Source organism: Sinocyclocheilus rhinocerous, unplaced genomic scaffold (assembly GCF_001515625.1).
Source record: "Sinocyclocheilus rhinocerous isolate Xijiao unplaced genomic scaffold, SAMN03320098_v1.1 scaffold444, whole genome shotgun sequence".
Taxonomy (NCBI): Eukaryota; Metazoa; Chordata; class Actinopteri; order Cypriniformes; family Cyprinidae; genus Sinocyclocheilus; species Sinocyclocheilus rhinocerous.
The window spans coordinates 430,586-445,908 of NW_015645540.1; the positions used below are offsets into that span (position 1 = coordinate 430,586).

Genomic DNA, 15,323 nt, shown 5'->3' on the forward strand with positions numbered 1-15,323 from the left:
TTCCATCTGGTACTGTGCATGAATGGAGAGCACCTGGCAAAGTTAGGGAGGGAACAAACAGATGGATAAAGAGGTAAAGAGAGGACATAGAAGTTGTCCTTACTCTTTTCAGGACAAACAGCTGGGCTCTGTGTTAATTGAGAGCCAGTCATTAGAGGATTAGTTAGCTGGATCAAGTTTCAGCTAACACCATAAGGCCTAACCTACAGCTGTTACATTCATTTTTACAGTACAACAATCACACACACACACACACACACACACACACACACACACACACAGTGTGTTAAGGGAGGTTAAGCACATGCACAGAATGCCTCTGTAATGCAATGAGAGAAGCACAGGAGATGTTAGGAAACTGTTGAGTTTTTTTTTTTTTTTTTTACAGACCAAGCTGGCAAGCTGCCTGTCATGGTGACTTGATGTCTTTTTTTCCTGCCCTGGAAATATGACAGATATGAAAGCGTGTTATTAAAGCATATCATTACTGCGTGATAGGGTACCTAAGGTTGGCTCAATACCTCAGGCTCATAATATGTTTAAATGAGACTTACCTTCACGATTGCTGACCGTGCAGTTTGTGTGATTTATCTGCCTGTGCACACACACACAAAACCCCACCACTGGCTTAGTAAGCATCTTGGGTAATCTCCTTGAAGGCTTATTTTGTGGAAAAACAAATGATAGACAGAAGCTGTTTGTTTAGTGTATAGTTGCAGGGTCTTATACCAAGCTGAGTGGTTCAACACGGCTGCACCGTTGCGACACGCCAAGCAATAACGCCTTGCACACTTCTGGATCAAACCCAACAAATGACAGCCTATTATTTATTACACCACCAAACGCTTAATAACCTTATCAATCACGTGCTGTTGTTTATATAGCTTTATAGTTTTGGCTACACTGGCTTGTGACCGTTAACCTCAGTTGTAACCAGGCAACACAAAGCAGCACCACCCACTAGTGGAACAGATCCACGTTTGACTCTTGATTCTTGCTTTTGTTCCCTCCCCACCCCATTTTTCAGCACGTTCTTTCCTTTCTGCACCGCTCTGCAACATTTGCACATCTAATTGCCTGAGGGAGTTTCCGTGGAAACAGACATCATTCAGTCACTGACAGAAACAAAGGGAGAGCAGAGAGTGAGAGAAGACAAAGTAAAGAGAGACAGTATGTTCGGTGATTGAACTGTGGAGGCAGTGGGCTCTGATAATAAGCCCGCCTGCTGGTTCCTTACTGACTCCAGCTCATCAAATCTGGCCATTTTTCATCCTTACACTTATCCAACGGTAAGCCTGACCACACAAATGAGAGAATGGGGTGACCGCAGACTTGTAGACGTTTGGATTATATTAAGCGTTATTATCCACAGAGATTTAAACACAGGCCTTGACTTCCATTGCGCTCACTGTGTGTCTCCAGTCTTTAAGAACAAAAGAAGAAGAAATTTTGCATTGGACATTGCGTGGTGATTTACTTGATGAGCTGTTGATCTTTCAAGGTGGATGTGCTATTGATGTATTTGGATGAGCTTAAAAGCAGAATCTAGGTGTTCCGAGTCTATGCTGAAAAATAGCTTTGAAGAGAATGGCTATCCATATGAGCTGGTTGACTCCAGTAGCAGTGCACCTTTTTGACATGTGTATTGACATAGTAGATGTGTTCGATCATTAGCATGACTCTTCTTTAAAGACAAATCTTCATGCTCACTGTCTTACACCTACATTATAGCTTTTTGGATGCTGACTCTGGTCAAGGGCTGTGTATAGAAGCTCAAGGTGACCCAGGTGGCAGCATGTTGCATGGATAAAACATACTGTAGATGAATCTATGATGCAGTTCAGCTCTGCCTTTGTTACTTCCTCATTAACTAAGAAACTGTGCGAGTTTAAACACCCTGTGAAATAAAAAAAAATTGGATTTGTCTGACTTTTAAACCTTTTTAATTGACCTTTGTCTGACTTTTAAACCTTTTAAGTTTTTAATCACCCTTTTAAACTTATTTTCTAATTAAAATATCTTTAAATCATTTAAACTAGAAAAATGTACTTAAGAAGCAACACTGCATATATGTACGATATGTAAATATTTATACTTGTTTTTAGAGAATGTATATTTCATACAAGTGTAATGTGTTTTACAGCACTGGCAGATTATTTTTAACTTCATTTTTGCTTATATCAAATGAAAAAAAAATTCAGTTTAAGATTTAATTGAAAGTAAAGTAAATTTATCTTGTTTCAGGGATTTTTAGATATTTCAACTGGACAAAATTCTCATTAGGAAACAGGATTTTTGAAGTGTTGTCCATGTTGGCTTTGAAGCTAATCTATGTGCTAATGCATGCTAACAAAATTTACAGCCTTTCTTTTCAGGGGAAATGAAACAAAAAGCTTGATGATTCGCACTCAGGGGTGTATGCAAATGACAGAAAAGATGCTATTTTACATAAAAAAATTTTTGCAAATATCAGCTTTACCACAGAAGTTATCTTTTAAAGTCCAGTTTTATTTCACCAGGTCACTTTAACAGTGTGCGTCCGTATTCTTTCCCACTGCTTTTTTTTTTTTTTTGCTCTCTGATCTATCGATTCTCTCTCTGCCTCCTCACTTCTCTTGTGCTATATGATCTAAAATCCATGGGAACTTCTCTCTACAGCCATTACTCCTCCTTTATGTACATCATGTACACATTCTGTTTGCTTTGCATAGGTACAAGCTGTAGTGACTGCAATTTATCTGTATTGTCAAGTGTACAGAAGCCCTTATAATCATCCCTGAACTGAACCTGTTGATTAGCTCTGGACCACAGTGTGCGAAGAGCTGCCAACTGGAAAGTGCTCTTGAGCGGAACTGGTGCCGTGGTGGGGTATGGCAAAGGTTCAAATGCTGAGAGAGAGGGCTTTTTCTAATGACGGCTTCATTATCTTCCTTCACCTACCTATGCAATGTCATCATTTCTCTTAGCTCTCAGTCAAGCCCGACTACCCTGCTGAAGAAAGACCAACCTAAACTGGTTTGTTAGTCATAGATCATCTCCCACCCTGGCCAGACTGAACTTTTGACTGGATTTAGAGGGGTTTAAGGGACTCTCTGGGAGGCCAGCTAGACTAACTTGAGACCAGCTTGGCCAGCCAGGCTAAGAGACCATCTTAAACCATCTAAGACTAGTTTAAACAGGTATTTTCAGCACAATGAACCCTTTGGAGCCATTTATTTTAGGCCTTTTTTGTAGTGTACTAGTGAGATCACAGAAAGTAATGGAGTGTAAGTTTGCTATCTTGTCTACATTACATTAGTTTGGGGTCAGTAAGTAATTTTAATGTGTCTTAAAAGTCTCAATTTAAAACAATACAATGATATAATATTTTAAAATGTAATATATACCTGTCATGGCTAGCATTAATTTTCAGCAGCCATTATTCCAGTCTTCAGTGTCACATGGTCCTTCAGAAATCAGTCTTATATGCTGATTTGATGCTCAAAAAATATTTCTTATCAATTTTAACATAAAACTGTAATATTATTAATGTTTTTACTGTTACTTTTGATTATTTTAATGTGACCTTGCTGAATAAAATTAGTAGGCTATTTTTTTTAAATGCTGACCCCTAAACTTTTGAATGTGTTTATGTGTGTGTGTTTCCTTTGGCCAACATAAACATACTGACTTAATAAACATATGAAATAGTGTTTTATTTAAAATCTAAAAATGAAAAATATTTTGTGTGTGGGTTTGGTTTAGGGTTAAGGTTAGGGGATAGAAAATATTATTAGCTTAGTTTAAAAAATAGAATGGATTTAATGGAAAGACCTCACTATGATAGAAAAATATGTATGAGAGAGAGAGAGAGAATATATCTCTGCAATTCAGTCTGGCTCTGTTACATTTGGTAACTGGTTGTTCAAGGTTAGTGATGTGCGGGTGGAAAAGGGGTCAGTAGATCACCTGGTTTATGGGCAGAGTGTCTGTAGGAGGGCCCTGAAATGAAAACAGTCCATCCACAGAGACTCTTCCCTGCTAGCACGTCTCTCCACTGTCCCCATACAGTACAACATGCTTGCCAGCAGGAGCATTACATTCGCACACATAAATTAGCAACTATCAGCATATGCAAATGAGGGTGACTGGTAGAATCTGTGGCGGGCGGGTGCTTGTGCGGTCGAGACAAGCGGTGACTGTAGCTCGATGCTTTCGATGTTTCTCTCATCATCGCACTCAGGCTTGTTTACCCAACCGTAACGAGATGATGTTTGACACCGTGTGACGACGAGAGAGAATTTCACTTTGAAACTAGGGCCTCTAATGTTTCGCTCGCTCTCTGGCTTTGATCTGTTAAATGAAATGCCTCATCCTGAGTAGCACATTAAAGGAACTCACCTCCTCAGATTAAGATGACGTGCAAATTGCATATCAATTAAAGCGACTGCTCGGGGCTCAGCGCTGTGATGGCATGGCCATCAGTCACTTTAAAGAGTATTAATATGCGAGGGGTGGGGAGACTTTGGATATGATAATGTGAAGAAGTGTTGTCGAAGAGGGGTAAAGGTGAGAGATATGAGTGCATGCACACAGAGGCTGCAGCCGAAAACTCTAAAATGCTGCCTTCGGAGGCAGCATTCCAAGGCAGGAAGGCATCAAGGCACGTCCGAAACCAAATTCTGCTTTACTTCCTGTCTCCGGAGGTACCTTCTTCTGATCGCTGCCTCAGAAGCCTGTCCGAAATCAGTTTCATGAGGTGCCTTTGTGCAAAAACGCTGCCTGCAAAGTCATTGCCTCATACGGCAGCGAGGCAGCAAGTCAGCTGCCTAAGTTTTCGGATGCAGCCAGAGAGTAGCAAGGACTAGATAAGAGACATCAGGTGGTAAATTGAATTAATCAAATGAATGAATCATGACGTCCACGTCCTCACACTATTTAATGAAATTTAATATGAACTAACAATGAACAGTTATATTTTGTACATTTTAAATTGTAATTTTAATTCAAAAATTGTATTTACATTTTTTAATTAACAGAGATGAGCAAATACTGTAACAAATATCAATGGACCCAGCTAATAGACCTCATTATTATTATTATTATTATTATTAGATTATTTTTAGGAATATGTTCATTAAATATTAATAAATAAATAAAAAATAAACATTTGTACTTTTAATCATTTGTCACACCGCAGGACCACTTAAAATGGGTTTGAAAAAAAGATGAAATCAAAAAGGTGTTGTTGGTGAAATGGACACATTTAAAGTGAAATGAGAGATAAATTGAGAGAAATGGTGAGCAGTTGCAGGAAGGAAGACAAGACATACATATATTTTAACCTAAAATCTTTGTTGATGAAACATTTACAGTTCAGAAGTTCACTTTGAGTTCATGCCGAAACAATGGCGTGTAACTTTGTTTGGCAGCGGTTAGCCGTGGTAAACTAATTATCGTTCACATGCAGACCACCTTTTTGACTGTGATTAGGAATTACAGCCAGTCCTCGACTGGTTTTTCCTGCTCCATCATGTCTCTCTAGTATCCTTTCTTTCATTGCCCTCTCTCTTCGGCTCCATTCCTCCTCCAGCCTGCAGTACATGTGTAGGAAGAAGTGCCATCCCCCATTCTCCATCAGCATGTCTTCCGCACGGTCTAGTAAACCAGAGACCTGCTGTCTGTCCTGGGGTGTCTTGTTGTTAAGAACGTGGTACCTATACCTGCACTTCTCCATTAGCCACTGGAGATCCTTCCCGGCTGTCTGGATGTGGTCCTGTATGCTGCAGTCATGCAGACGGTCCCCGAGCGTGAACCCGACCATGGTGTGGCGCCACACACCCTCTGTGAGGATCTCCATGCGTTTTTGTAGGGCCGCTTTCTCAGAGTGGCTAAAATGCTGTAAGGGAATGACCAGGAGCAGAATGTGGGGTCCGGGCTCACACAGCGACAAGGCGTTAAATAGCTCCAGTTTCTCCTGTTTAGGGACCAGGTTCTCGTTCGTGCCCCATCCACGACCATCAGCTGTCGACCCTCAGATTCTCCGTGTGCTACTGCACTGTCCCGCTCCACCCCATGTATTAAATGCGTCCTTACCCAGGATTGTGTTGCACACTGAGCTCTTTCCTGTCCGCTTCTGCCCTACAATTAGCAGCCGGGGGGGGGGGCAACTTGGTCGGTGCCTGTTGGAAGACAGGTGTTGGTGGGTAAATTAGATTTTGAGTAGACATTTTCATTAATGTTGAACAGCAAACAGAGCATTAATAGCATGGGACACTTACAAAAAATATCATAATGGTAAAAAAATTCCTTTCAGTGCATGTTTACAAAGAAAAGCAATTTTAAAAACAGGACAGATTGTTGCAAGTCTTGTTTAAATTATTTTAAAGTAACTTTTAATTATTTTAAAACTCTAAATATATTCAGTTTATGCTGGTTTGCAATCACATTAACAGAAAATATTTCACTCAAATCAAATGTAGTATTTCTGCCATCAGAGTTTTGCACAGCCAGTCTCTACCTAATGTTAAAAATAACATAAAATGTAAAATATACAATGTGACCCTGGACCACAAAACCAGTCTTAAGTCGCACAGGTATATTTGTAGCAATAGCCAAAAATACATTGTATAGGTCAAAATTATAGATTTTTCTTTTATGCCAAAAATCATTAGGATATTAAGTAAAGATCATGTTCCATGAAGATATTTTGTAAATGTCCTACCATAAATATATTAAAACGTAATTTTTGATTAGTAATATGCCTTGCTAAGAACTTCGTTTTGACAACTTTAAAGGCGATTTTCTCAATATTTAGATTTTTTTTGCACCCTCAGATTCCAGATTTTCAAATAGTTGTATCTCGGCCAAATATTGTCCTATCCTAACAAACCATACATCAATGGGAAGCTTATTTATTCAGATGATGTACAAATATCAATTTGGAAAAATTGACACTTATGGGTGGTTTTGTGGTCCAGGGTCACAAATAACACTGTATAAATAAAATATAAAAATGTCCAAATACAAGTCTTACCATTATTTTTTGCATTCCTGTTGTCCATTAATACCAGTGTTTTTTAAAACATTTGTATTTCAGTCCGAGCCCATCTGACAGGTTGTCACAGGTGTACAGTATGTGCAGGTTCGTCACTGATCTGGTCATTTACATGAGGAGGGAGTGACCAGAAATCTCATATTTTTGGGTTCACAACTACAGATAAGCTTTTTTTAGTTCCTCTCACCCTCAGCAGTGGGGTTTATTGTTTGAGTTGTAAGCTATATATATAAATGTAAGGACATGTTATAAACTAAAGAAAGTTGTATTTACGTTTATTATTATATTATCATACAAAGCAGGAAAGGCTGAGTGCTGTGTGTCAGTTGAATGTTATGTTTTTGGTTACAGAGTCACATGACTGATATCAAGGCCATGAGTACGAAATGTGCCAAACCGTGACTGAAATTACCTCTCTTTCCCCAGTCAAACAAAATAAACAATGGGCCTTATTCATGATGACACACCAACAGAACGGATAAGACTGTTTTTGTGCAAATTGTCACATTCAGTTGAGTAGGACAATTTATAAAAGAATGCATTTGTAAAGGATTTACGCAGGGATTCATTCTGCTCATGTTTTATTAACAAGCTCCAGTGTGTGAAATCTCACAGTGAGAATATTTTACCTTCACTACAAGGACATCCAACAACAGTAATATTGAAAGTCATATGTTGCATTTCATCTGGGTGTAAATAAATATTAAAGGTTGTGCAAAACATGACCGGTTGCTGTTGTCCTTTGCCCTATAATAGACCAGATTGCTGATTTACTTACTCTGTGTGCCTTTTATTATTAATTATTAATAAGATTATTTAACCACATTAACAACAATAAACAATTTGAACGTTTTTCCACTATTTTTTTGTATAGAATTTTCAGGTTTTTGATACTGTTAATGATACTAAGATACACTTTTTATGTTAACATTTTTATGAATGTATAAGGTAAAGCATATGTTTTAGGTGTTGTATCTGATCACAATTTTTTACTTTTTTGCAGTTCATTTAAATAGTCCAGCACCCTGCATGTGTCTTAGCTTTCTGAAACCTCCTTTAACTCTGTTTGTCTGGATGCAGTTGTGCTTTACTGCTGAAGTCATTGGTGTTAAGGAAGTTAAGTTCCAGACTTCCAGCTTGGAACCACATATTTGTGTGCAATAACTGTTACCGAGAACTGTAAGTGTTGTGTTTTACTGCAGTGTTGTGATTTTAGGAGTAATTTAGCACATATTTCCGCTCTACGAGTGAGTTTTCTAGCATCGCAGCTGGTAAATTATTGGCTAACAGTCATGCTGCCCTGTTTTAAGAACTCATGGCATTGTTGTGATATTAAAAATGTGTTTTAGTGCTGTTTTGTTCCTCTACTCACTTCCCTGTTTCTTTATAGTCACTTGACTCTCAGTACTGTGGTAACTTATTTAAACTCACCCCAGTGGAGGATCTGCATGCCACGTGAAAGACAAAGAGTGAAGTGATCTGTAAACAGAGGCCTGGCAAAGGAGCGATGGCATCTGAGTTTGAATGACTCACTTCTTTAGGAGGGAAACATCTTTTTGGTTTGAGCTGAGGAGAGAACAGATGAAAAGAGTATATGAGAGGAATAAGGAAGGAATATCAGTGGGCTGTAGCTCTGAGCCAAGACACATGGCAGTTATATCCCAGCATGCACTGCTCTCAATTCGCAAGTTAGAGAGTTTTTTTTCTACTGTATGATGAACTTTAAAGAAGTGCTGCTTTTTTGCAGAGCTGAAGTGTTGCTCTACCCTCCAGCTGTGTGTGTGTGTGAGAGAGAGAGAGAGAGAGAGAGAGCAAGACATTCAACCTTTATGTATAGTTCGAAAGTCAGTGTCTTCCGCTCAGAGGGCGGAATTCAGTTTCGCAATTATTCATTATTAGTGGGGTTTATTTGGACACACTGTCTGCATTGTTTTAGAAATTATGCAAATTGAATAAAGGTACAAACACACCCCAGAATTTGATACTGAATATAATGCATGCAGCAGTTCTCAAAAAAAAACAACAACAAAAAAAACAGATTTTCTGTGCTTTTTGATTAATTCACGTGCATTTGCCCTTAAATAAAGCACTGAAATTGTTTTCTTATATTTTAATATTATTTATGCTGTATTCTATTATAGTATATATCCATTTTTTTAATTGGCTTTTATTTTTATATTTTCTGCTTTTGTTTTAATTATAGTTTAAGTTTTAGTACTCATGTTTTTTTTTTTGTCAGATTGTTTTCAATTTATTTTTAAATATATCTATTTAGTTTTATTCATATTTATTTCAGTTTTAGTTTTGTCAATTTTAGTACTTTGACTTAAACTTTCAGTTTCTAATTTTCATTTAAATTTACATCTATACATCTGATATTTATATTTTATTTCATTTCAGTTAACAGAAACTATTTGTAATAGTTGTTTTGGTGGTTCCTCTCCTGAGTGTACTGTGTGCATCAGGACTTGACTTGACTTTAGAGTTTTTCATTTCTTAGTATGTACTGACAACTGTATTATTTCTTGGGTATATGTAGGTGCAGCATGTCTTGAGTTTCACATCTTTGTGTTGTTCCTACAGGGGACCCAAATATGAAGCAGCATTTAATCCTCTTCAAAATTATATGGCTCTCATGTTCACACACGCCTTGTGTTCCTCGCCTCCTCCAGAAACACACACATACTCACGTATAAACACACACACTGTCCTGTTTTGTGTCATGCCTCTGTTTTTCAGCGCAGTTTCCTCTATATTTCTCCAGACTGTTAACATCTGGTATTATTAACATCCATCACAGATGATCAGATCATGAGTGGTCAGCTCTGAATACAGGTATAAACAGGGTTCAAAATGTTCACATTTGTAGTGTAAACTCTAATGGTTTCTGATACTTCCAGTAAAGGATCACCTACCACCTAATCATTGTGACAAAATAAGCACTTTAGCCTTTGTTTGCTATCTACGGCTTAAAGATACAGTTCTAGAAAATGTCACATTTTGCACTGTATTTTTAAAGGGATAGTCCACCCAAAAATGAAAATTCTGTCATCATTTACTTACCCTCGTGTCATTCCAAACCTGTATGACTTTATTTCTTCTGTGGAGCATAAAATAAGATATTTTGAAGGATGTTAGTAATGAAACAGTCAACGGCCCATGGGCATCATCACTTTTCTATATACACTTGTATTTGAATTATACATCTGTCATAAATCAAACCAGGTGCGTATGGTAAGGTCACAGATAACAGCTGCATCTACAGAGCCCCACTAGTGTGGTTAGAAACACCTCTCTCAAAGATTTAATGTACAAGCCATTTGTCATGGTGAATGCCACTAAATGTCAAGGTGGTAAGCGCTTGACAGCTTGTCTTGGTTTTGTATGGGTATGCTGCTTCATTTATTATGTCTAATATTACACAGTCTCTGCCAGTGTCGGCGGGCTCTTGCTGATTGCTGCATTATTTGGTCTAATGCATCTGTGTACTTTATGCACCAGACATAAGGTCTGTTTCAAAACCTAGTGTGCTGCCTACATAGGCAGTTGACTTTTAAGGGAACAACTTAAGCATCATGGAACCTGTGGGAGATTTGGTGCAACTCTACACTAGGGCTGTGCGATTAATCGAAATCGAATCGAAATCGCGATTTGAGACGTGCGATTTCCTAATCGCAAAGCCTCAGTGTTATTTTAGTATTATTTATATAGTATTTATTTTGAATTAGCTTTTATTTTTACATTTTTAGTTTTATAATTTATTTTTAGTAAAATGTTTAGTAATTCTATAATTTTTTGCTTTTGTAATTTTTTATATCACTATTTAACTTGATTTTTGTTTTAGTAAGTTTAGTACTTATTTCAGTTTTTAATTTCCGTTTAAATTGACATTTTGCATCTAATAATTATATCCTTATATTTTATTTTAGCTTTATTTTGATCGATGAAAACTATTTGTAATAGTTTTAGTTACTGTGATACTTTAAATATAGAAATACACAACACACATTCTGGGTAAATTAATCATTTTAATTACAACAAACTGTTTTCATTTAAACTTGTTGGAATTGAATTAAATACAAGTTCATTCCACAATAGTTCATACAGTATGTGAATTTCTTTCTCAATGGATATATACAGTACTGTCTTATAATTTGACTAAATCTAAGTTTCTTAATTATCTTAAAAGACATCATTAAATTTTAAAACAGCGTTTGAGTCAGGAGTGCACATATGATTGTATGATGTGATGTTATGTTATGGTTGTTTTCTGCGTTTTATTATTTTTATGTAAAGAATAAAACAATAAAACTTTGGTCTTCATTGTAATTTTAAAGGGCTTTATTACTAAATAACACTTCAGATTATGATGCTTATAAATGCTCCATAGCCAACTCACTACATTTTGAGACCAATATTCTGAAATGCAAATCGCACACTTCTGCTAAAGGTGCGTCTTTGCCTTTATTTTCAAGTTCTCACCAATTTTGCCTTCTATACGCCTACAGTGACGTCAAAGCAATTCGAACAATTTGAACTTGAAACTTTCATGTTTGCATCAGCTTGCTGCGGCTGATCACCAAATATTCCTATATACTTATACAGTATTTGAACAGTACGGATATCAGATGTAATTGCTTGTATGTACAGTATGACTCAGCAAATGAGGCATATGAAGGCTAGGGTGACCGTATCACTCTCCTTACTGTCCATCTCAAACGAAGCCATTACTGCACTGAGGCTCACATGGGCCTTCATGTGTAGTTTACCGACCACATAAAACTTGCATTAGTGCTGCATAATGCATGATTCCACGAAACGCTGCCCATTCTTTCATGATCCAAAGTCATTGCTATTGTGCGATATTGCTTGTGGTGCTCAGAAAAGCGAGCAAGTGAAGCGTTCAGTACAAAGCGGAAGAATCCACCCAGAACTTTAGTTATTTTGGTATTGATCCGAATTTAATGCTTTAAAGATTTTCTCCCGCGGTATTTGATATACATTGTTTGCCAAGGTTAATCATGCAGAAAGAAACACTCAAATGTGGCAAAAAGAACAGGAAACAGTAATGGTCCATTGTGGTCTATTATTAATAGCAGTGATGGTTCAGAGCACAACAATATGGATGGCCTGATGATAATTTTGTGAGAATTTCAAACAGTCATCGTTTTCCAACAAAAGTAAACTTTTATATTATAACTGGAAAAGGTCGTAATTACTTTTTAATTACCTAGAAATTATTGTTATTTATTATTAACAATATTGATAAATTCTAACCTAAAAAGTATTGTGTGTGTGTGTGTGTGTGTGTATATATATATATATATATATATATATATATATATGTGTGTGTGTGTGTGACCCTGGACCACAAAACCAGTCTTAAGTGTCAATTTCTTCAAAATTGAGATTTATACATCATCTGAAAGCTGAATAAATAAGCTTTCCATTGATGTATAGTTTTTTTTTTATTGTTAGGATAGGACAATATTTGGCCGAATTTGGCAAAAAAATCTAAATATTGAGAAAATCTCCTTTAAAGTTGTCCAAATGAAGTCTTTAGCAATGCATATTACTAATCAAAAATTAAGTTTTGATATATTTACGGTAGGAAATTTACTAAATATCTTCATGGAACATGATCTTTACTTAATATCCTAATGATTTTTGGCGTAAAAGAAAAATCGATAATTTTGACCCATACAATGTTTGTTTTTTTTTGACTATTGCTACAAATATACCCCAGCGACTTAAGACTGCTTTTGTGGTCCAGGGTCACATACACATATATATATATTTTTTTTTGATGGGGTGAGTGAAAATGTTGAGAAGGCAAGTTGAAAAATGAACTAGAAAAAAAATATTTTTGAGCCTTGAACTGTTAAACATTTGATTTCTCACAAATTCATACTGGGCCTTGGGTGGTACAGAATTGTTAAGGGGAGATGAGAAACATTAAAGACTGAATATGGATAGCTAGCTTGTCAGAGACACTCCTGACATATTTGTCCCATAGTGAGACGGAGGGAAACGGCACACACATAATCCGCTGAAGGTGACAAGTTTTGATCCGTATACTCAAACACAATCCCAAAGTAAACAAACACGAATCTCTCTGTTCCCCTCTCTAAGCTCACACACAGTGGGTGTTCCATACTCACCTTTGTTGCTCAGAGGGAAAGGCTATTTTAAGTTAGCCCACCCCTCTCTGAAAGGAAGCAATAAAATTGTAATGCTAATGAGTAAGGTGCAGAATGAATATCTGAATCATTCAGAGTTTCCTGATTTAGAATAATGAAAGTTGGAAGCTTTAAATTTGCTTCTGGTTCTGTTCATTTATAGCCACAGGTCCACAGAGAGAGGACGCCCGCTCTTCCCGCTGCGCCCCGTGATTCATTACCTGCGGCTGATATTAGAAAGTAGTGACTCATTTATGTCTTAAATTGACTATTATCTGAGTGTCTAAAAGTCAATTCTCCTGCTGGGGCATATTAACCGTTTGCTGATCTAGTATATTTGAGGTTGTGAATTACGGCTGTCATGGGCCTTGGTGCTAATATGTACTCGATTAGGCAGTGTGATCAGGTCTGCTTGATGCATTACTATTTAATTGTACCCTTTATTAATGTTTTTTTTTTTTAAAGTTACGCTAGGAAAAAGTGGAGTAATCCAACCAAAATGAAAATTCTGTTATTCACTCATCCTCACTTCATTGAATGACGACGTCTTCTCACTTCCTGAATGACGTCATTTCTTCTGAGGAATACAAAAGGAGAAATTTACAACAGATTGTCCAAGCTGCTCTTTTACATGCAATGAAATTTAATGGTGACCATGGCTGTCAAGCTATTTTTTTAAAGGCAACGACTTCTAAGTCTGTTCCTCACAGAAAGCTATCATAAGGTATCAGAAGACTTGGAATATAGTGCACAAGTAATATTATGATGACTTTGTTGCTTGTTTTATCCTTTTTGGAGCTTAATAGCTCCTTGTCGCCATCCAGTTTAATTATAGAAAAAGGAAAAAAGCAGCTCTGACATTTTTTTTTTAACATCTCCTTTGGTGCAGAAGAAAATCAGTCATAATGGTTTGCGAGGGTGAGGGAATTATGACAGAGTTGTAATTTCTGGGTGAGCTATCTTTTTAAATGAGCTCCAAATGATTTTCTACGTCTTTTCTATTATCTACATACAGGGTGTTGCGCGTTAGTCATTGAAACTTCAGGACGCATTTGGATCTCTATATCCGAGTCTGTGTTTCTCTGCTGCTCAAAGGCTATTGGGAAATATAAACTTGTGCTTCCAACTTTGTCTGAGTGCTGTTGGGAATCTGTGGGTGGATGGTGTGTATCTGGCTCCCGCACGTGTGCCTGTGTGTGTTTATGTATATTTCAGTTGCTTTCTATTGTTTATACTGTGTGTCTTTGACTAAAGTTGCAGTTTTAGACTAAGCAGGCCCTGTGTTAGCATTCAATGCTGATTGAAACACATATTACACATTTCATAAAAATGCCCTGTCAGTTTTCTAAGTCTGGCTCCATTACATCCTGTCTGGATATTATATTGGGCCTCCAAAGAGAACGCTCTGCCATCCATCGGAGCCCGTTTCTGGACACGAGTCCAGTCTATGATGAATCTGTCTATTACAAAACTATCCATTCCTGCTAGAGAGTTTCCCTTCCCATGTGCCCTGCCCTCTGCAGCCCCGTCATCATGACAAAACTGTTTACCTGGCCTCCCCAAACCCTGCTGCGTCCACTCGGCCATTCGCCGGCTTTAATCTCATCCAAAGTCCAGCTGTGTTGAGCGGTGAATTCCGCAGGGTGGATCCAGGGAATAAGGCTGGGGATGGGCGTCTGGCATCTGCCACGATCAATATTCAGCTACAGTCCATTTTGCTGACTGTGTGAAAACTCAATGGTCATTCTGCATGTAGATGGGGATCTGCAATGCCTGAAATGGATCCGAGTGATATGTCTTGGACTTGATGGCCTCTAATGGCTCTGTGAAACATCGTAAATAGTAAAAAAAAAAAAAATACCTAATGCAATAAGATTTTAATATTGCTTAAAAGCTTTATCATGCTTGGCTAGTCTGAAGGCTGAAAAAATAAACCATGGTTTAGTTCTCCCAAAAATGAAAATTCGGATAAATTTGAATATATTTTTAAGCATGTTTCAACTGTTTCAACAACATTGGACCCCATTGACTTCAATTGTATGGCTAAAAACTGTGAATATTTTGAAGCCTTTTTTTTTTTTTTTTTCAAAATATTTTTCGAAATAGAA

General features: G+C 37.3%; 1 protein-coding gene across 5 annotated transcripts in view; it reads left to right on the forward strand.

Annotated features, from left to right (window-relative positions):
* The window catches only part of spsb4a (splA/ryanodine receptor domain and SOCS box containing 4a), a 59,164-nt gene that overhangs the window by 30,600 nt on the left and 13,241 nt on the right, over positions 1-15,323 (forward strand). Inside the window, exons 3-4 of one of the 5 annotated variants that reach the window (XM_016510008.1) lie at positions 7,079-7,123; positions 7,388-7,517. The exons of the other annotated variants lie outside the window; for them this stretch is intronic. Of the exons in view, the coding sequence (XP_016365494.1) occupies positions 7,079-7,123; positions 7,388-7,401 (59 nt within the window). The 3' untranslated portion in view covers positions 7,402-7,517. Of the gene's footprint in view, positions 1-7,078; positions 7,124-7,387; positions 7,518-15,323 lie in introns of those variants that run through there. 5 annotated transcript variants of the gene reach the window in all.